General features: G+C 33.6%; 1 protein-coding gene across 1 annotated transcript in view; it reads left to right on the plus strand.

The window, feature by feature from the left end:
• The window catches only part of CCDC178 (coiled-coil domain containing 178), a 346874-nt gene that overhangs the window by 81427 nt on the left and 242422 nt on the right, over positions 1-23025 (plus strand). Inside the window, exon 12 of the mRNA XM_081802535.1 lies at positions 18608-18791. Coding sequence (XP_081658661.1) covers positions 18608-18791 — 184 coding nt within the window. The remainder of the gene's footprint in view (positions 1-18607; positions 18792-23025) is intronic.

Genomic DNA, 23025 nt, shown 5'->3' on the forward strand with positions numbered 1-23025 from the left:
GCACATACCCCTTCAGATTGGTTTACACTTATTATTTGGTTCAAATACAATGGCCTTACTTCATCTTCTCCTATTTTCCTCAGCCCATATGGCATCTTTATGCTATTTCTTTTTCCTATAATATTTTTCCTGTTCCTTCTTCCCAGCATTTATCCTTAAGACAGTTTAAGAGTCAGTTCTGAGAAGCTTTTCATTGGCTGTCCTGTTAAATCCAATTTCTCTATTATGTGTGTGTCTGGCACACCTACTTTTCTTCTTCATATCTCTTGCCATATTTGGAATTTTGTTTGTGTGAATATTTGACTCTTGTTCACTCCCCTCAAAAAACGAGAAGATCTATGAGGGCGACATAGGTCATGGCCATATTTTCTTCATCAAAAATAGTACCTGACGCATACTATGCTATCCAAAGTTAATTATTGAAGGGAGGGAAAGAGGAAAGAAGGGAAGGAGTAATGATGATATTTGATGATTATATAGGAAGATTGTTAAAATTTCTTAGTGATCATTTTGTCTTTGGAAATGATAGAATGAAACATTTGTAAGATTTATCTGTATGTTGAAAATACTTTTATTATTTTTATTATTATGTTCAATTAGCCAACATGTAGTACATCATTAGTTTTTGATGTAGTGTTCAACGATTCATTAGTTGCATTTAATATGCAGTGCTCATCACAACACATGCCCTCCTTAATACCCATCACCCGGTTACCCCACCCCCCCCAACCCCCTCCCTTTTGTAACCCTCAGTTTGTTTCTCTGAGTCCAAAGTCTCTCATGGCTTGTCTCCGTCTCTGATTTCTTTCCATTCAGTTTTCCCTCCCTTCCGCTACGGTCCTCTGCTTTTTAAAAGAGGAACATTGTTTTCCAAAAGATAACTTAAAATTGTACTTGTTAATATTACTACATTTTATTAAGAGAACCAGAGGAGAGAAAAAAATTTGAAGCTAATGAGAAGACTCCTCTGGAAGAAAAGAAGAGAGTGTGAGGTTAGCATTTATTAGATTACACCACAGTAACAAGCAACCACCCCATCTTAGTGGTATACAAGTATAAAAGTTAATCTCTCACTAGCATTGCAACTTAGCTGTGTCTATGCTTCATGTTTTTTTTTTACTTCTGAGATTCGGGGTGAAGGATCAGATCCTTCTAGGGCACATTGCTGTGATAAGCACAAATTCATTAGTGAGATCACTCGATAGCTCTTACCCAGTTTCCACCAGAAGATGATAAGTGTTTCTTCTGCTCACACTCCATTGAACAAAGCAAGTCATATGGCCAAGCCTGATGTCAACAGGATGGTAAGTCTAATCCTCTTAAAAAGAGAGACCATGCATAATTGAGAACACTAATACAATTTATCACATGTAGAGGGAATGTAGCCCTGGTTATAGGAAAGGATTTCCATCATATGCATTGCACTTGTCCAGTTAATACCTTAGATTCATTTAATTACTTAACTTTTCCTTCAAATTTTTACTTGAAATTAAAAAAATAAATGGATGATTTTAATAGCAGATTATGTAGTGCTCAACAGAGAATGAATGAAAGATTAGTGAAATGAAAGAGAAATGAAGGGATATACAGGCAAGAAAGAGTCAGGTCTACCACATTTTTAAGTGATGTTCCAAAGGAAAAGAAGATTTAAAAAAATACAGAGGTAATATTTGAGGAGATAATCATCAGTCATATATGGCAAACATTTCTTACATTCTTGTTTTTAACTGGTCTCCCACTCTCAGTAGATATAGGTAGGTAGATAGATAGATACATACACAGATAGATACATAGATACATAGATGGATGCAAACGTAATTATTCATTTCCAAACTTTATTTGCTTTTCTTCCAAATCTTCTAAGTCATTTTATGATTCCCTGTTTGATGTAGATATTTTGATGTAGTTATTTACAGCTTATCTTTTGCTTCTTCAACATAGTACAAATAGTCATTTTATTTTAGTTATTATTTTATCTACATGTAATAATTTAAATATGTGTAGTCTTTGTAATCTACTTTTGTATTTTATTCTCCTAGCTGATGCTTTTGCTGTCTTTTTTCCTTGTGCTGCTCTTGGTTATTTTTATTGTGCATTGTCCATTTTCTTCTGGAAACTATTTGTGGAAAATCTTTGAGTCCTAAGATAAAATTGAGTTAATCATTTGCAACCTTATATTTATGAGAGGTTTTTTTTTTGTCCTTGGATATGCCCAAGACTTTTTTTCATTTCCCATCACAGCTCCATTTTATCAACATTTCCACATCTTGTCTGATCTTTTTGGACTCTGGTTATAGTGTATATTTATTGTAGAAAAGAAAATACGAAAAAGTACAAAAAACCTAAAATCATTTCAGTAAATAGAGGTAATCATATTAATATATTACTGATTTTTTCATTCGTAATGAAAATAATTATATGTCCTGCTTTTATTCCCAACATGATATAATAGAATTTTTGTTGCATTGTTATACAAATTTCAAATATATTATTTAAATATCTGTACAAAAATCTTTTATATGGGTAAGCCATGATTTTTTCAGTTACTCTAAAGTTTATGTTTAAGTTGTTTTTATTTTTATGACTTATAAATATTGTTGTGTTGATTTTTTTTCAGAAATCTCTGTTAGCATCATTGCTTTTTAGAATTTAAAGTAGATTTATAAAAGTAGATTGGCTATAATACTTTTAAATTCCTATTATCTTTAAAAAATAAAATAAATTCCTAATAACTGTATTTTTTTCCTAATAACTTTCTAAACCTATTTTCCAGAAAGACTATAATTTATTGAAGCTGAGCAATACGTAAGCTTGTTCTGTGATGTACCTGTGTTAACACTGAGTGCTAAGGTTTTTAAAAAATCTGTTCCAGTTTGATAAGTGAAAAAATGTATTCTCAATATTGCTTCAAACTCCATTTCTTTGATCACTAATGAGGTGGAATATTCATACATCCTCTCTTAAATTCTGCTTTTTCTAGAGAATTCTTGTGGGGGCTCTCAAGGAAGAAATAAAGAACTTAGGATCCAGAGAGGCAAAGTACCTTTTCTAAATTACTACAGCTTTAACACCACTGGCATTTGAAACCTGATTTTCTATATTCAGATTCAGGATTTTTTACCTTATGTAATTTTTTTTTTGTAATTTAATATGACTTCAGTTTAACTGATGTTTAGTGGATGTTCAAATATACTTGACATATTAGTCCAATAATAACAATCCCAAATAGTAGTCTTAATGTTAAAATGGCAATTCTCTTAGGGTACAAGTAAGACTGTTGTGAGTTTGCACTTTGACTTTGTGGCTAGAGCTTAGAGCAAGTGCTTGATCTAACTTCTATGTCTGTCTCTCTGTGCGTGTGTGTGTGTGTGTGCACACACACACATATTTTTATATGGCAGTCAGGTAGGGACAAACATTGAGGGTAGGGAACTAAGTATTAGATAATGAATCATTCCAAAGGATTTAGACTCTGATGAAGACTATGGAAATCCACTAAAGAAGCTATATGGTCAGATTTCTCTTTTAAAAGGTATCACTTTGGTAGTAATTGGATGAGTTAAGATTTGAATAATGAAAAATGTATGGAGGTAAAAAGAACGTTTGGAGGAAAGATGTCGATATGTTTGGTTTGGAATTGTGTATGGCATGATTCAAATGTAAGTGTCTAGATATCACTTTGATGCATAGGTCTGAAATTGAGGGAAGATGTTCATGGAGACGGAAGCTAGATGTTAAATGCAGAAGTGCTTTAAATTGGCAAGCAAACATTTTTATGTTTGCCACTTCATTTACTTTTAGAAATTAGAATTTTCATGAGGTAGAAATTTTGTGGGATAAATTATAACACCAAACCATATATAAATATAAGGTAAGATAGGTCAATATCTGATAGGTCAGAATCAAGAAATATTATTAAGGGCCTCTATAGACAAAAATGGCTTTCTCATTCATTAGAAAATGAAACCTAAGTTCAACTAAAAAGACAAATATAAAATAGGAAACTTCTATGAAGAAAACACCAAATATGTTTAACATTTTTCAAAATGTATTTTATTATTTATTTTTAAAAATATTTTTCCAGATTTAGTGAAGTATAATTGAGAAATAAAAATTGTATATATTTAAGGTGTACAACTGTTGGGTCTTTAATTAAGACTTTATTTCTTAAGAGCCGGTAGGGTCACAGCAAAATTGAGGAGAAGATACAGAGACTTCCCATATACCCCCTGCTCCCACACATGCACAGCCTCTCCCATTATCAACATCGTTCACCACAGTGGTACAGTTGGTACAATTGATGAACCTACACTGACAGAACATAATCACCCAAAGTCCATAGTTTACATCATGGTTAACTCTTGGTGTTTTACATTCTATAGGTTTGGACAAATGTACAATGATATGTATCTACAATAATGGTATTATACAGAGTATTTTCATTGTCCTAGTCCTCTGTATCCTGTCTACTCATTCCCCCATCCCTCCCATCCAAACTCTGACAACCACTGATCTTTTTATTGTCTTCATAATTTTGCCCTTTCCCGAATGACATATAGTTGGAATCATATAGTATGTAGCCTTTTCAATTGGATTTTTTCACTTACTAATATGCATTTAAAGTTCCTCCATGTCATTCATGGCTTGATAGCTCATTTCTTTTTAGTACTGAGTACTATCCATATCTGGATGTATCATAGTTTATTAATCCGTTTACCTACTGAAGATCATCTTGGTTGCTTCCAAGTTTTGGCAATTATAGATAAAGCTGCTATAAGTATTGATGTGCAGATTTTTGTGTGAATAAAAGTTTCAGCTCCTTTGGGTAAATACCAATAAACACAATTGCTGGATCATATGATAAGAATATGTTTAGTTTTGTAGGAAATTGCCAAACTATCTTCCAAAGGGGCTATATTATTTTGCATTCCCAATATCAATGAATGAAAGTTCGTGTTGATCCACATCCTCACCAGCATTTGGTATTGTCACTGTTCTGGATTTTGGCCATTTTAATAGGTATGTAGTGATACCTTATTGTTGTTTTGATTTGCATTTCCCTAATGGCATATGATATGAAGCATATTTTCATATACTTATTTGATATTGCTCGTATACTTATCTTCTTTAGTGAGGTGTCCATTAAGGTCTTTGACCTATTTTTTAATTTTTTTTTCTTACTGTTGACTATTCAGAGTATTTTGTATGCTTTGGATAACAGGTCTTTACCAGATGTGTCTTTTACAAATATTTTCTCTCAGTTTGTGGCTTGTCTTCTCAAATTTTTGACCTTGGGTTTCACAGAGCCAAAGGTTTTAATTTTAATGAAGTCCAGCTTATCAGCTTATTTCTTTCATGGATTGTGCCTTGGTATTGTATCTAAGAGATCATTGCCATACCCAAGCTCATCTAGTTTTTCTCTTATGTTATCTTCAGGGATTTTATAGTTTGCATTTTACATTTAGGTCTATGATGCATTTTTAGTTAATTTTTATGGAAGGTGTAAGGTCTATGTCTAGCTTCATTTTTTTGTACATGGATGTTCAGTTGTTCCAGCACCATTTGTTGAAAAGGTGATCTTTGCTCCACTTTATTGCCTTTGCTTCTTTGTCAAAGATCATTTGACTGCATTTCTGTGGGTCTATTTTTGGGCTCTCTGTTCTGTTGCATTGATATATTTGTCTGTTCTTTCACTAATAAGCCCCACTGTCTTGATTACTGTAGCTTTATAGTAAGTCTTGAAAAAATATATTATTAAAATGAATAAATGTAGGATTATATAAAATTTTTTAATATGATTCAATAATGAGAAAAAATCAAGTTCTAATCAAATAAATCAAAATTTCTATTGTGGTTATAGCTAATTTCCTAATGTAATATTGTTTTATAATTTAATAAAATGATTATCAGGTGAAAGTAAGCATAATTTTTAGGTGATTCATGATCATAAACAGCTCTATGATATATTTAAACAAGAAAAAGATTAAATAATCATTAAACTGTGTAGTGCTAACCAAAATATAGATAGCTAGATAATTGAAACATTACTAGATATTAACAGTAGTTAATAAGAAGTAAGACTTTAAATTTTTCTTTTGATAGAGCAAGTGGTAGGGAGCAGAGGGAGAGGGTGAGGGAGAATGCTAAGCAGGCTCCATGCGCAGTACAGAGCCCAACATGGGGCTTGATCTCATGACCCTGAGATTATGACCTGAGCCAAAATCAAGAGCCAAATGAACAGAATTCAGCTACATAGAACAACTTGGGTGAATCTTGTAATCATAATATTGAGCAAAAGAAGACACAGTAATAGTATATACAATGTGATCCTGTTCAAAAACTAACAAATTTTCATGATGGTGATAGACATCAGGATTGCAGCTCCTATTGGATGGCAGTCACTGGGAGAGCACACATAGGAATTTCTGCTGACAGTGTTCAGTTTTTTCTGTCTGAATGAAGGCATTACTGGTCCGTTCACAGTGAAATGTAATAAGGTGTATTCTTTGATTTGCATACTCTTCTTTATAAAAGTTCTACTTCGATAAAATATTATGTTTAAAAACAGAGATTAAATTACATAAATTGTTAATTCAGTCCAACAAAAAATACATTCAATAATTTATTAATCTATTATTGAATTCATATTATATGCATAAAGTTTCTATATATACATACATATATATAAAAGGGAAAGTTCCTGGGGCGCCTGGGTGGCTCAGTTGGTTAAGCAACTGCCTTCGGCTCAGGTCATGATCCTGGAGTCCCTGGATCGAGTCCCGCATCGGGCTCCCTGCTCGGCAGGGAGTCTGCTTCTCCCTCTGACCCTCCCCCGTCTCATGTGCTTGCTCTCTCTCATTCTCTCTCTGTCAAATAATAAATAAAATCTTTATATAAAAAAAAGGGGGGAAAGTTCCTGCTTTCAATGAACCCCCAAGGTAATAATTATTACAGAAGCTAAACTTTCTTAGCAGCCTAATAAATATGATTAGAAAGGCAGGAATGGCTTTAGCTAGCAGGAAATTTTGGAGCTGCAGCTCATTTTAGCCATTAGTGACTTATTACCTGTGATTTCTTTCCCCCATTCATTTCTGTGGTTTTCTAGAAGTATTCTGCCTTCTATGATGATCTCAAATTTATTTAATTATTTTTCCTCTTAGAAATAGGATAGCTTTGGTAATTTTTTTTTACATAAAGTAAAAAAAAAGATAAAATGTACACTTTTTGCATGGCTGCACACCCACTGCCTTATAAATGCTTGCAGGTAGGACCTGTCTGTATTTCCCCTTTTATTGAATCCTCAAGGACTAATCTAGTCACTAATCTACAGACACATTGTTGATGTGCATTAAATATTTGTTGAATGGCATTTTTGGTAGAAAATATTCATTTGTTACACATTATACATTATAAGAGATACAAAAAATAATATAAAGGTCAATTGTTTTCATTATTTCATGGTTAACATCAGAAATAGTTTCATGTATCTTTATTTTTACTTTATGTAGTGATTTTATAATCTCATAGTTATGGCCAGTAGACTAATATTATAACTTTATGCTTATGACTAACTTTATAATCAAGGTTTATACTTAAAGAAAATGTAGACCTGAATATCAAATGTATGTTTGTGAGAGTGTATATGTGTTTGTGCATGTGTGTGTGTTTGTGTGTCCTGAACACTTGCTTTATATGAAATGCTGTTTAAGTGCTGGGGATATCATTTAAATGTATATTCTCCTAAATAGATAATAAACATGTGAAACGATAATTTTTTTAAAATTCAGTCACTGATACTCTTGTGAGGAAGAAAAAAATGGATAATGTGCTTGAGTGACAGGGCCAGGGAAAGATTGAGAGCTCTGCTTTAGCAAGGACCTTTAGGAACACCTGTCTCTAAGAAGGTAACATTTGAATTGAGACTTGAATGAAGAAGACATGCCAGCTTTGAGCTGATCTGGGGAAGAAACATGCAGAAAGCCCAGTGATGGATAAAGATCCTATGTGTTCTGAAAACAGAATGGAGGTCAGTGTTTCCGGAAAATTATATGTGGGTAGAGTAATTTAAGGAGACAAATGTTGGCAAAGCAGACAGGGCCCAGATACTGCAAGCCCATAAGTGGGCTGTGATAAAGGAATATAGATGAAAACATTGAATGCATTTAAAGTATCTTACATTTTATTTTAGAAAGATCTGTTGAGCAGCTTAGTGAAGGATGGACTTTAGTGCATATAGGAAGGATGACGGCTTTTTTGGTAATTCAGAAAAATTATAATAATGATGACGTAGATCAAGGTTTTTTTTCAATAAAAATGGTAATAGCTAATTTCAGATATATTTCAGAGGAAGTGCCAACCAAATCTTTTGATAGATGGAATATAAATGTGAGGGGAAAAAACGGTCAGGCTGTTTGCTGAGGTAACAAGGACTTGAGGAAAGTGTGAGGAGGATTTTGGAGAAGATATAATTATGTCTCTTTGGGCCATATTAAATTTCAGATTCTTATTAGCTCTTCAAATGGAAATGAAAAGTAAAAATTAGATACATAGGTCTATAGCATAAAGGTGAGGAAGACATAAATTTTGATTCATAAAATTAAACAAAAGGACAGGATGAAATGTCTAAAAAGAGGAAGTAGATAAAAAAGTAATGAGAATTTACATTTCCTGCAATGTTGATAATAGAGAATGTAAGACACTTATAAATGGAGCATAAATAGGATATACATTCTTTAAATGCCATGTTGTGCTTATGGGAAAGTAAAGGAAACCCTCAGGGACCAATGCAAAGAAAACTTAACAACTTCAAGTTAAATTTTTAGTTGATATTTGGCTGCTCTGAAAATATGAATTGGAGAATAACTTTGCTGATCTTGGTAAACAGGGTAATTAAATTTTAGTGTCTTCAGATATAGGCCATGGGCTATGAATCTGAGCAAGTAAGGGAGCTGGATACAGTAAGGCATTTGAATGGGGAGAGCAGAAAAAAATATACCCACAAGCAAAGGCAGAGACAAGAAAGTGTGTTTGCCTAAGCCTGAAACCTGGATAGGGAAAAACAAGTGAGAACAGTCTGGCTTTTTTTCACAATTCTTTGATATCTTCATTTATATATACCATCTAGGTGGTCTTAACTAAGAAATTATCATTTTAAGAAATTATCTTACTTTGATAAATATTCTCTAGAAAAATAAATTGGCTGAGGCCTACTTTCTCAGATAAAGTAAAGCTTTTAAAGATGAGCTCACAAAATATAAAACAATAGGGAAAATTCCAACATGAATGAGAGTTAGAAATAATCAGCAACATATTTACACCCCCAATAATTTCAAATGATAGTATTAGAATAACTCTGCCTAATAAGTTTAAAATGGTTAAAGGGAATAAAACAAACTAATAGAACACTATCAGAACAGTTCAGGAAGGTTTGAAAAAGAACTCACCAAAATTGGATTCATTTTGATTAAAGATTTTATTAATTAAATAGCAAATGCATCTGGGAGGGAAAAGAATCAGTACACTTGGAAACGTGAAAAGGAACCCAGAATGCAGCACAGAGAGCAAAAGAGACAAAACATATGGAAGAAATGTTAAGAATTATGGAGAAGAGAATGGGAAATAAATGAGAAAATGGGAAAGCAATATTCAAAGAGACAATGGCAGGTAACAGTCCATAATTCTTTAAAGTATGAATCCTTAGATTCAGACATCATAATAAATCCCAAACAAGATAAACTCAGAAAGAAAACTTTAATTTTCTTTATACTATAGGTTACTCATATTGGAAGGAAAAGTTGAAAACATGATGTATTTTATCAAACAAATGTATCCTACTGTGATAATATCTGCAAACCACTTTCCTGCCTCTTTACATTTAAGTGGTAAATGGTACTTCCTCTTTAAGGCCAACACCTCTTTCTCTGCTCTTGATCTTAATCCCTTTTGCCCTGCTCAGGATGTAGTGTTATTCTTATCACTTCTATTTCTGACATCTTCATTACTTTTTTCCTTCAGCCTATATTCATCATTAACCCTCTTCCAAGCTAAAATGAAAGCCTTGCCTTCGCTCTAGTTGTATTTTCAGCAGTCATGCAGTATTTCCCTTACATTCCCATTAAAATTTCCACATAATTAGCAATATTTGCTAGATTATTAACAGTATTTGCTTGACTATTAATCACTTTTTGACACACAGCAGTCTGGCTTTTGAAACTCCCATGCTACCAAAATTTATCTCACTGAAGTTAAAAACAACAATAACAGCAACAACAAACTTCTCCCTTTCTAAATCCACTGGATGCTTTTAGTGTTATTGTATGTCTTTTTTCCTCCATGGTGAACCAAGCATTTGTGTCTATGCTTTCTCTGATGCTATCTCTTTTTGAGATTCAGCATGTCACTCCCTTGGTTCTCCCTTTAAGTCTATGAAGCTGTTCTCTCTAGGAATGCTACAGTGGCTCATTTATCTCTGCCTGTCTCTAATAGATTAGCTCAGGGTTCTATCCGCAGCCCATTTACGTCCTTGGTCTACTTTCAATTCCAGAGATTTTATCTACTCTCATTATCTTAACATCTGTCATACTTTTCTTTAGTTTTTAATCTCTATCCACATCTTTATTTCTCCTGATAGTATCATTTTGACTATCTCCTCTCTCCCCCAACATCACATCTTGACACCATTACCCATCAAGTTACTTGTTCGAGGCATCCTCCTATAAGCTATCTCTCTACCTGCTTACAGCCAACATCTTACCAGCTTCTTTAAGTCTGTCTTTTAAATGGTGCTTTTCTTTCTGTCTGTTTTAATTACCAATGAAATAAATCATGCCCTAATTGTCTCTTAATTGGAATATTAAAATAGGCTTCCAACTAGTCTGCCTTACTCCAAATAAAAGTTTCAGAGTCTCCCTCCCGACTATAGCATAAAGTCTAAGCTCCCAGACTGTTACATTAGACACTTTAATCTGTTACTTGTAAAACTTCAGACTCCTCTTGTACCACCTCTTTCCATGATCTCAATGTTCTAGCCTATTAAAATGCTAATATATCCAAACTTATATTGTTTTAAGCTTTAATCTTTGTCTGTGGTATTCATCTGATTGAAATTTCCTTCCTTTTCCTTCCCCTCCCCCTTTTCCTCTTTTTCTGGCTTATAAAATATATATATGATTAATTGATCATTCATACAATAGGTCAGACATTAACTCTTCCCAGGTGCTTTCCCTGTTAGTAATTTATTTTCCCCTATTCCCCAAACAAGGTGGTATTAAATGCTTCTTCTGTTTTTTTTCTATTATTGTACTAATGATTGTACCAAGATCTGTTATTTTGAGTGTGTTTTTTCCTTCGTGAGCATATAAATTGGGAAGCTTAGTTTTAATTCATCTTTGTATCCCAGTCACCTAGCATAGCATTTGATATGCAATCAATGCTCATAAGTATTCATTTAACTAACCTCCTCTGATTTCATATATTTTTTGCCCAGGACTTGTCTCACTCTGTACAGTTACTGATGGTTTGTTTATGTTTCCTCTCAGCTAAGCTCCTTGCTTTTAGGCATTGTGTGTGTTTGTGTGTGTCTGTGTGCTTGTCTGTGTTCTCAGTAGGTGTTAAATAAATCACATAATGAACTAATGAAAGCTGAATATAAAAATTTGTTATCCTTACTTCTCTTTGCTTCAGTATCTCTGTGCTTCTATTCACTCTGCTATGTTTGTTCTGATGTCACCTGTGAATCTCATTTTTCTCCAAAGTAGTGTTAATGATTATTTACCTTTTTTACTTGTCTTTCTTTTTCTCATTGTCTTCCATTTCATTAAACCAGATGGCACTGTAATAAAGATCCATGCTATTGATACTTTCCGATTAACAAAAAATGACTTATTAAATCATTTGTGTATGTTATTCAGTGTGTATAAGTACAGTGTATATATTATTCTCAATGTATTTAAACCTGATCTTTGTAACAACCTTAATGGTAGGTTTTATTACCCAAATTTCACAGATAGGGAAATTGTGTATGAAACCATCCCCCCGTATTACATAAAGAACAATTAGAATTTGATTGTGGGTGTATCTGAATCCAAAATTTATGTTCTTTCTCAGAAATACTGCCTCTCTATCTCCACTGGCAAGTCTTGATTCCTATTTCTGACATGTTATAGCAAACTGTGGACATGACATTTACTACTTCCAAAAAAAAAAAAAATCAAAAGCCTATTACTTTATTTAATTCTCCATCTCTATTTGGCTATACCACTGCTTTCTCAAAAGAGCTCTGTTCTTCTTACTCTTTTATTTTTTACTTTTTATTCTTCCATTTACCTGAATCACCTTCCCCTAATCCCAGCTTCTTTTTTCCTTAAGTCTAAAAATAATAATAACTTTTTAAGCAAATCACTCATGCTCATACATCTATTGAATGCCCTCATGAAAATTCCCCAAATTTTGACTGATACATATATTCTAAGATTCCACTAGAATACCATCTCACTATCTGAGGTCATTTCCAACTGTTACACTATTTGAATGAATTACATAATCAATTCAGTATATGATCTATTGTTCATATATAGTTCATTTTAAAAATGGCAACATTGAAAGATAGATGTCATATTTCTTAACAGATCTTTGTTCATGACTATGCATACAAATATTTGTAAGCCCTTTTGGTGATGATAATGATACATCATTGTTTACCTTGTAGTACAATGTGTAATTAGTAATTTTGTCTTTCAGATAAGCCAGCATCCTTTAGAAATAGACCTTTTACATTTGGGACATTTGACTTGAGCAAGCAACTTTACTTGATTGCTTATTCACATGATAGGCAGGCTTCAGTAACCTAAGTCAAGGAAAATGAACTTGTTTAAGATGACTTGAAATTGATTAATTTGTATTTAGTTTGCTTGAAGTTAACCGTGTGGTATGAATTTCTATATAGCCATTTTCTTACTTTCAAGCTCTGTAAAATATCTACTCCTAATGCTCTACTGTACCTGAAGCAAGACAATGCCATTGTAACTGCAGTGATCCAAAGATAGGGTTGATAATCAAGGGAAATGAGCAAAAAAGCTATTGAATACCATAAAGACATACTGGTATATTTTATGAAATGTGTTTATCAAGAGTTAACAGGATAGTGATTTATTTGTAGAGATAGCAATTAGAATATTATTGAAGTTGTTAAATAGGCTGGAATACTTAGAATGAATCCACAGGGTACTGTGTTTTTCATACTCGCTTAGCTATATCTTACCAGCCTATTAATTTGAGTTACTTCACAAGAGTATAGAATATGATTTTTTCAGCATTTACCAGCACATTTTTCAATGAATATTCTTAAACTATTTTGCTTTTATTTTATTTTTTACTTTTTCAGCTATTGAAAGAGAAAATGCTATATGCACCATTCAAAATTAACTACTCACCAATATTTTAGCCTATTTTAGACATTTTTTAAGGAATTAAAATATTACAAATTAATTGCTCTTCCCATTTCCATTCTCTCTGTGTCTGTGCAGAGGCAATCAAAACCTGAATTTGGTCTGTATTTAGTACATGAAAGAACTTGGATTCTCAATTTTTAGACCTCCACATTCCCAACAATCTTTTCTTCCATCTCATACCAACCACCTTCTCTTATAGTTTTACCCTTACATCTTACCATTTCCATTAATGGAGTCACCTCCTGGTTTCAATTTTAAGAATCCACTCTCTCACAACTGATACCTTTCTTTCCAGCTTACTTACTCTACTATTACCCTCCAACAAGTATTTGACACTTTAAGATGACCAGTCTATTATCCCTACTAATTTTTTATATCCCACCTTTTTGTCCTTCCTTCTTTTTTATACAGAACCTAGTTAATATCTGACCAAAATAAGCATTCATTTAAATAACCTTCAAATTTTATTTCTGTGACTTGAAAAGCCCTATCATTTAACTAAAGCAGGATCCCAACAACTGAATGTGGCTAAAGTAAAACACAGCTGTGTTAATTAATTTCACCTTGGGTGGATCATGTTTTGGTGGGCCCTAAAGGACAAGAAGATGGGATATAAATAATTAGTAGAGCCCTAAGTGTTAATAGAATGTGAGATCTCTTCATGAAGAATACAAGGTTATGAATATAGAATTCCCACAACCAATTCAATGCCACTTGACAAGGATAAATTATGTCAGAAAGAGAAAATAGTCTTAATAAATTTTGGTTAAAATATCTTATTTTTACAAACTCTATAAAAAATGTATGACCATTTGAAAACACTGTTAGAGACACTCAAAAGACTTTACAAGGGGTTGGGGTCAGTTAGAGGCCCTCATATTTAAGCTTCATTAGTACTGCAGTAAATTTACTGCTGAGTAGAACTTAAATTCTATGACTATAAATCTCAAGTCACAATCACCACTACCAAAAAATTTTTAGACAATTCAGTTTTTCTGAGAACTATTTCACATCTTATCACTCTTCATTCCTAATACCCACATCATCCTCATTTTAAAGCTAATAATCTTCCCAAATAATTAATAGAGGACATGGAAGCAATCAAATGAAAATTACCTCTTTCTCTTGCTAGCCTATTTGCGTCTGTCTTTACATACTCTGTGTTCCTCTCTATTAACGTATAATAACGGAAGCAGCTCTTACATAGGAGTTCCCATCACCCACACACTTGCCAAATGGATGCCACTTACTCTTTTTTGAAGAAGATTTTATTTATTTATTTGAGAGAGAGAGAAAGAGCATGGGGGGTGCTGCAGAGGGAGAGGGAGAAGTGATCCCAAGACCTTGACATCATGACCTGAGCCAAAAGGCAGACACTTAACCAACTGAGACACCCAGGCACCCCTGGATGCCATTTACTCTTACACATTTAGGGGCTTTGCAGCTACAATTATCTCCTCTTTCCCATGAATTATCATTATTCCCCTCTACTTTAATAGCATATGAACATTGCATAATATTGCTCATCTTAGAAAAGAAGAAAACACAAGATAAAATAGAGCCCTACCTTCCAGCTCTGCCCTCCTATTCTTCATAGCAAATCTTAAGTGCACATTCCTATTTCCATGAACTCACATTCCGTTTTCTATTCAATCTATTCATACAAGGATTATCTAAGTATCATAATCTAGATCCAAAGTCATTTTTTCTTATCAATTTAAAAGTATTTTCATGATTTATTTAGTTTTTAAAAAATTATATATACTTAAAGTTTACATCATTTGGTTTTTACCTTCCGAGTTACAGAAATTCCTTATATATTTTGGATATTAACGTCTTATCACATTAGTGGTTATCACATAAATGGTCTGAAATAGATTTTCTCTCATTAAGTAGGTTGGCTTTTCAAATTATTGAGAGTTTTTGTTTTGTTTTGTTTTGTTTGCTGTACAGAAGCCTTTTAACTTAACATAGTCCCACTTGATTTTTTACTTTGTTTCCTGTGCTTTTGGTGTCATGTGTAAAAAAAAAAAAAAAGTGCCAAGACCAGTGTCAAGGAGAATCTTCCCTATATTTCTTCTGGGAGTTTTATAGTTTTAGTTCTTGTATTTAAGTCCTTAATCCATTTCAATTTAATTTTGTAAGTGGTGTAAGATAGGGGCCCAGCCAATTTAATTCTTTTGCATGTGGCTGTCCAGTTTTCCTAACACCATTTGTTGAAGAGATGATTTTTTCCCCCATGTGTGTTGCTGACATCCTTGTCAAAAGTTTTTTTCTGGGCTCTTCATTCTGTTTTATTTGTATATGTGTCTGTTTTTTATGCCAGTATCATACTGCTTTGAATACTATGGCTTTATAATATTGTTTGAAATAAGGAAATGTGATACCTCCAGCTTTGTTCTTCTTTTTCCAGATTGCTTTGACTATTTGGGGTCTTTCGTGGCTTTGTGCAAACGTTAGGATTTTTTTTTCTATATCTGTGAAAAATGCCACTGGAATTTTAATAGAGATTCATTGAATCTCTAGTTTGCTTTGGGTAGTATAGACATTTTAACATTATTAAATATCCCAATCCATAAACACAGGATATCTTTCCATATCTTTGTCTTCCTCAGTTTCTTTCATCAGTGTCTTATGTACAATGTCAGTATGTAGATCTTTCATATCCTTAGTTAAATTTTATCCTACATATTTTATTATTTTTTGATGCCATTGTAAATGAGATTGTTTCACTTTTTTCAGATAATTCATTGTTTATATATAGAAATGCAACAGATTTTTGTATATTGATTTTGTATTCTACAACTTTACTGAATTTATGTATTGGTTCTAACAGCTTTTTGGTGGAGTTTTTTAGGGTTCACTTTATATAAGATCATGTCATCTGTAAACAGAAAATTTTAACTCTTCCTTTCTAATTTGGATACATTTTACTTCTTTTTTCTTGCTTAAATACTCTAAGACTTCCAGTACCGTGTTGAAAAAGATACGATAAGAGTGGGCACCTTTGGCTTGTTCCTGATCTTAGAGGAAAAACCTTCAGCTTTTTACACTGAGTGTGATGTTAACTGTAGGCTTGTCATACGTGGCCTTTATTATGTTGAAATACATTACCTCTATATACAATATTTTGAGAGTTTTTGTCATAAATGGATGTTGAATTTTGTCAAATTCTTTTCTTCTTCTATTGACATGGTCATATTTTTATCCTTAATTCCACTAAAGTGGTGTATCACATTTACTGATTTGCATATTTGAACCATCCTAGCATCCCAGACATAAAGCCCACTTGATAATGATGTAAGATCCTATTAATTCGTTGTTGAATTCAGATTCCTAGGGTTTTGTTGAAGATTTTTGCATCTATATTGATCAGGGATATTGACCTGTAATTTTCTTTTCTTGTAATCTCCTTGTCTGGCTTTGGTATCAAGGTAGTGCTGGCCTCATAGATTGAGTTTGGAAGCTTTCCCTCCTCTTAAATTTTTTAGAAGAGTTTGAGAACAATAGGCATTAATTCCTCTTTATGGTAGAATTCACCAGTAAAGCCGTCAGGTTGGGTTTTTTTTTAATTACGAGTTTTTGATTACTGGTTCAGTTTTCTTATTCATCGGTGATCTGTTCAGATTGTCTGTTTTTTCATGATTCAGTCTTGGTAGATTGTGTGTTTCTAGGAATGCATTTCTTCTGGGGTATCCAGTTGGTTAGCATACAATTGTTCATAATAGTAGTTTCTTTGATCATTTATATTTCTGTGTTACCAGTTGTAATGTAGCCCTTTCATTTCTGATTTTATTTGAGTTTTCTTTTTCTCTCTCTCTTTTTAATGTAGTTAAAGGTTTGTCAGTTTTTACGTATTTTTTAAAAAAATATTTTTTTGTTGGTGATCTTTTCTATAGCTTTTGGTTTATTGCACTTGTTTCTGCTCTGATTGTTATCATTTCTTTTCTTCTAACTTTGGGCTTAGTTTGTTCTTACTTTTCTAGTTCTTTGAGATGTAAAGTTAGGTGGTTTGAGATCTGTCTTTTTTTTTTTTTTAATGTAGGCACTTATTATTATCAATTTCCCTTTTAGAACTGCTTTTTGTATGTTGTGTTTCCATTTTTTTTTTTCATTTTTTCTTTACCCATTGGTTGAGTTCTTGGTCTCTGGGTCTTTTCTTCCCAATGCTGTAGCTTTCTATAAACCTATAGCCTTCATCAGTAAGTTGGTTCTTTCACAAACAAGTACAACTGATAGAAACCCCTGCTGTGATGTAGTGAACCTTGCCCAGGTAACACATACCTTCAGCTAGTTTCTGGCTGGTTCTCCTCCACTTTTATTTTGCTTTCCAGTTTTATTTCTATTCCATAGAGATGGTTACCTCATGTGAATGTAGCTATGTCTTATTTTTATTTTCTTCTTATCTTGTATGCCTCAATGGTATGTATCTGGAAAAAGGTGATATCCAATCTAATGTCTTACTTTTTCCCTCTATTAGCTCTTTCTCCTTAGCTATTGGTTTTCTTTTTGGTTTTTTGTTTGTTTGTTTTTTAAAGATTTAATTTATTTATCTGAGAAAGAAAGCACGAACGGTGGGGAGGAGCAGAGGGAGAGGGAGAAGCAGACTCCCCGCTGAGCAGAGAGCCCCAAGATAGGGCTTGATCCCAGGACCCTGAGTTCATGACCTGAGCCAAAGGCAGATGCTTAACCAACTGAGCCACCCAGGCACCCCTGGTTTTCTTTTTGAAAGTTTTGTTTTACTTACTAGTTTTCTTTTGTTAAGTTTTGTTTCTCTTTTTCATGGACTGCATTTTTCTCCTATTTGATTATTCTTAATAGCAATGTTATACAGGATTAGAAGGGATGGATTGATATAGAAGGAATGAATGCTCTGAAAGCTGAGCATTAGAGGTCTCCAAGCCTTTTTTATTGCTATCCTTCTGAGGTGGAGCACAGCTTGACAATTAATAGTAGCCAACAGGAAAAGCAGGAAAATAAATAGAATTTTGGGTCATATTCTTTGTATTCAAGTTTTAGTTAAGTATCTGGTTATTTTATATTTTTGGCAACATTTAAAACATGACCTTGTTCCTTTTTTACTATTATTAAATGTATTTGCCTCAATATATAGTCTTTTGAAAATAATCATATCAATCTTTTTGTTTTGTTTTTTACAGTATAAAGAAAAAAGCAGAGTTTGAGTCTGAAATCCAATCTTTGATGAAACTAAGGTCAAAAAATGATGAATTTCTTAAACAATTATACAGGGAAGCTTATCAGCTTGGTGCTGTTTTCCACCTAACCAAATTTAAAACAGAGGAATTAGAAGAGAAAATAGCAGAAGTGAGAAGAAAATTCAAGGTTTGTATCTCTGTGTTCTGCTTAGTTGTAAAAAACGGTAATTAACCTCAGTTTTATTGATTTGTTGATGATAGTTTGATTTTAATTTAAGTTATAATAGCCTTTTAAAATAATTACTCCTTCTAATAAATCTGAATAAAATCATTTCTCTTCAGCTGCCCAGCATGAATAGAAGAGGAATGGGGCTCAGTGTAGCTAATCAACATTTAACGTCTGCCTTTTGGTGTTACTGACCATAAACTACCTGGATCACCAGAAGAATGGTGCTTGGTTTAAACTCATCCTGTGTATCTAATGTATAATAATAGTTCCAGCCTATGGTAGGAAGAAGGGTTGCTGGGAAGTGCCCTTGCACCTTACTAATAGAAGAAAAGGGATTACCTACATCAGGCCTGCAAGTTACTGGATTCCTGAGCACCAAGCAATGCTTAGTAGACCACAGTGTTTCCACAGAAACAACTGCTCGTAGGCCTCAAATCTATTCCTAAGTGAGAAACATGATGAATAGCCACCCCCTGTCATTTGGTATAGACGCTAGCAAAGTCAACTCCATTTTGCCACACATAAAGGATTTAACAGGCTACTTCTGTCCATCACACATCATATTCACACTCCTCCCATCTTTAGCATTTACTTATTGAATACTTATTATCATACAATTATTTGTAAAATTCAGAATCTGTGTTCTGTGTTCAGTGAAGACTTTCTCTTGTGCTTTCTAAATTTAGGACACTTAGAGTGTCTTCCAATAAATGTTTCTATACCTGAGAGACTAGGATTTTGTTCCCACATTGAATCCAGCTGTTCGATGGACTTGTGTATTTTACCTCTATCCCTTCCCATGGATTACTCAATGGGTTTTTTATGCCATATATGTTCCAAAATTAGTATGATAGAAACTATATGTATAGTAAAAATTAACCTCAAAGTTATTTCATTTTTTTATTTTTATTTTTTTTAAGATTTTATTTATTTGACAGAGAGAGAGACAATGAGAGAGGGAATACAAGCAGGGGGAGTGGGAGAGGGAGAAGCAGGCTTCCTGCCGAACAGGGAGCCCGATGGGGGGCTCGATCCCAGGACCCTGGGATCATGACCTGAGCCGAAGGCAGATGGTTAACGACTGAGCCACCCAGGCACCCCCGCCTCAAAGTTATTTTAAAAATATAAAGCATGTGATTATACATATGGTTTAGCATATATAATAACACAGTAGATGTTGTTTTATAATTTTCTTTAATTTTTCGTTAGTCTGTGTTTCTCAATGGCCAATAATTAATTTTTTTTTTCCACTGAGGATATCAGTGAAGACATCAACCCCTGATTTGGTCACTTAACAATGTCTCTTAATTTTTTCAATTGACAGGAAACCTTTGTTCACATATTTATCTCATACCTGTCACAACCTGCCTTCAGTTCTTCAGCTATATGGCTTCACTAGCCCAAGTCACTCATCTTTTAAGAAGGGTGTTATATTGAATTGTTTATTTTTTTTCTAAGTTTTCCTAATGCCATAAAATACAGTTTATAGGTTGAGTGCAAATTTGATGTAACTCCACTGTTCTTGCTTTACCAACCTAAGGCAAAGTGTAAGTGTCCCCCTGGTTTTATTCAAGCAAAATTGAAGAAAGTATTAATCAGGTCCTTTCCCTACCCTTTAGTAGCTAAGACACAGAAAGAAGCAACAGAAAGAAATTATGCATTTTAGGAAGTAATTCCCCATTACTAAACACTTCCACTAATCTCTGAGCTGAATATATAGGGCATTAATTTTCTTTGATGTACACATGTGTATCTGTGTCAGAGTGGTAATGAATTAAAAATAAATTTCTAGAGAGTCCTTAGGTAATTCAGGTTTGGAGTAATTCAGGTTTGTAGTTTTGCCTTTGTAATGACCCCACTGTCTCTCATTGACTAAGCAATAAAAATCTATTTAATTTTCTGAGTCTTGGCATCATGTTTTTCTTGCAGGTAACTTTGTATATTTGTTGATTCTGCCCTTAATTCATGTCTTCTAGAAATTATAGCGTTACCACATCTGAGCTAGCTTTGAGAAATAACATTTTGAAACCTTAGAGGTAAAATTTCTGAGTTATGTTTCCTCAAATTAATGTACCTGTACAATGCTCAGTTAGACTTAGGCAGTCTTAGACTAGAAGCAACCTTGAACAATCAAGATATTTGGCAGTTTCTGGAATTTTCCAGCTATTACAGATAATTTGTCCCAATTTTTTCATACCTTCAATCCCGATAACTCACCTATTCAGAAAAGACACGGTTAGCTAAGTCCCAGGATAAAATTATCCACAGGGATAGGAGATAAGTCAATAAAAGGGTAGTATGTATTCAATTATGGTATTGATGGAATGAACAGAAAATCATTCAGTGTTGTCTGAAGAATGTAATATCGTAACAAGAAAAATCTTGAAAGCTCATCAGATATTAAGTACTTCTCAACGTTTAAATAGAAGGTTTTTGTGCAAGCTGCAGGAATTTGGAGGGTTTTTTGAACATACTAGAATTTTGGTGGAAAAGAAGAACATCAGGCCACTCTGGTTCTAGGTTAAAAATCATAGTACTAGAACTAAGTGGAAACTTAGTAGAAAAGAAGAAAGGAAGTAGAAAGGAAGACAGTTTTCTGCAAGCCTACTATAGGCTACTCTATACATGTTAATTCACTGTTCATAATACTGTGGTGTTATTAGTTTGTTCATTTTGGGGTGAAATGATTTGCCCAAAGTAGCATAGTTTTTAGGCAGCTGTGTAGAATTTGGGGACAAGGTTTTCTGATGCTGGAGTTGATCTAAACTAGTCAGTCAGACACTAAGGAGATATATACTCCAACCAAAAAAGATTTATTCAGCCTCAAAATTTCAAAATAACCATATTAGGATCACCTTTTAGACTTTATTTTTTAGTATTAGGGTCCCCACAAAATTGAGAGAAGATACAGAGATTCCCCATATACCCCTGGCCCCCACACATGCATGTAACCTCCGCCATTGTCAACATCCCCCACCAGAGTGGGACATTTTTTACCAAGGATTAACCTATATTGGATAATGGTAATTACCTAAAATTTATGGTTTACATCACAGTTCACTCTTGGTGGTGTTGTGTACATGCCTAGATTTTGAACAAATATATAACAATATGTATCCATCATGATAGTATCATACAGAGTATTTTCACTGCCCTAAAAGTCCTTGGTGCTCTACCTGTTCATCCCTTCTCCCTCTGATGGCAACTATGGCAACCACTGGCATTTTACTGTCTCCATAGTTTTGCCTTTTCCAAAATATCATATAGTTGGAATAATATAGTATGTAGCCTTGTCAGATTAGATTGTTTCACTTAACTAATATGCATTCAAGATTCCTCATGTCTTTTCATGGCTTGATAGCTCATTTCTTTTTAGCACTAAATAATATTCTATATCTGGATTGCCATAGTTTATGTATTCACCTATTGAAGAGCACCTTGGTTTCTTCCAAGTTTTGGCAGTTATAAATAAAGCCACTATAAGTATCCATATACAGGTTTTTATGCGGACATAAATTTTCATCTCCTTTGGGTATGAGTGAAGGAACATGGTTGCTGGATCTTAGTATATATTTAGTTTTATAAGAAACTGCCAAAGTGTCTTACAAAGTTACTGTACCATTTTGCATTCCTACCAGCAATGCATAAATCCTTACCAATAGTTGATGTTGTCAGTGATCAGGATTTTGGCCATTGTAATAGCCATGTAGTGATATTTCATTGTTGTTTTTTAATTTACATTCCTCTGATGACAGATGATGTATAGCATCTTTTCATATGCTTATTTGCCATTGTATATCTTATTTGGTGAGTTGCATGTTAAGTTCATTACCCCCCCCCCTTTAAAGTACTCTCTACACCCAACATGGGGCTTGAACTCACAGCCCCCAAATCAAGAGTCCATGTTCTACTGCCTGAGCTGGCTAGGTCCCCCAACATCTTTGACCCCCTTTTTAACGTATTGTTTTCTTACTGTTGAGTTTTCAGAGTACTTTGTATATTTTGGATAACAGGTCTTTGTCATATTTGTCTTTTGCAAGTATTTACTCCCAGTTTGTGGTTTATCTTCTCATTCTCTTGACTGTGGCTTTCATAGAGCTAAAGGTTTTAATTTTAATGAACCCAGCTTATCGATTATTATTTTTTTTTCACAGATCGTACCTTTGGTGGTGTATCTAAAATGTTATTGCCG

The sequence above is a fragment of the Leptonychotes weddellii genome, chromosome 13, assembly GCF_054177405.1.
Source record: "Leptonychotes weddellii isolate Sample4059 chromosome 13, ASM5417740v2, whole genome shotgun sequence".
NCBI classification, from domain to species: domain Eukaryota; kingdom Metazoa; phylum Chordata; class Mammalia; order Carnivora; family Phocidae; genus Leptonychotes; species Leptonychotes weddellii.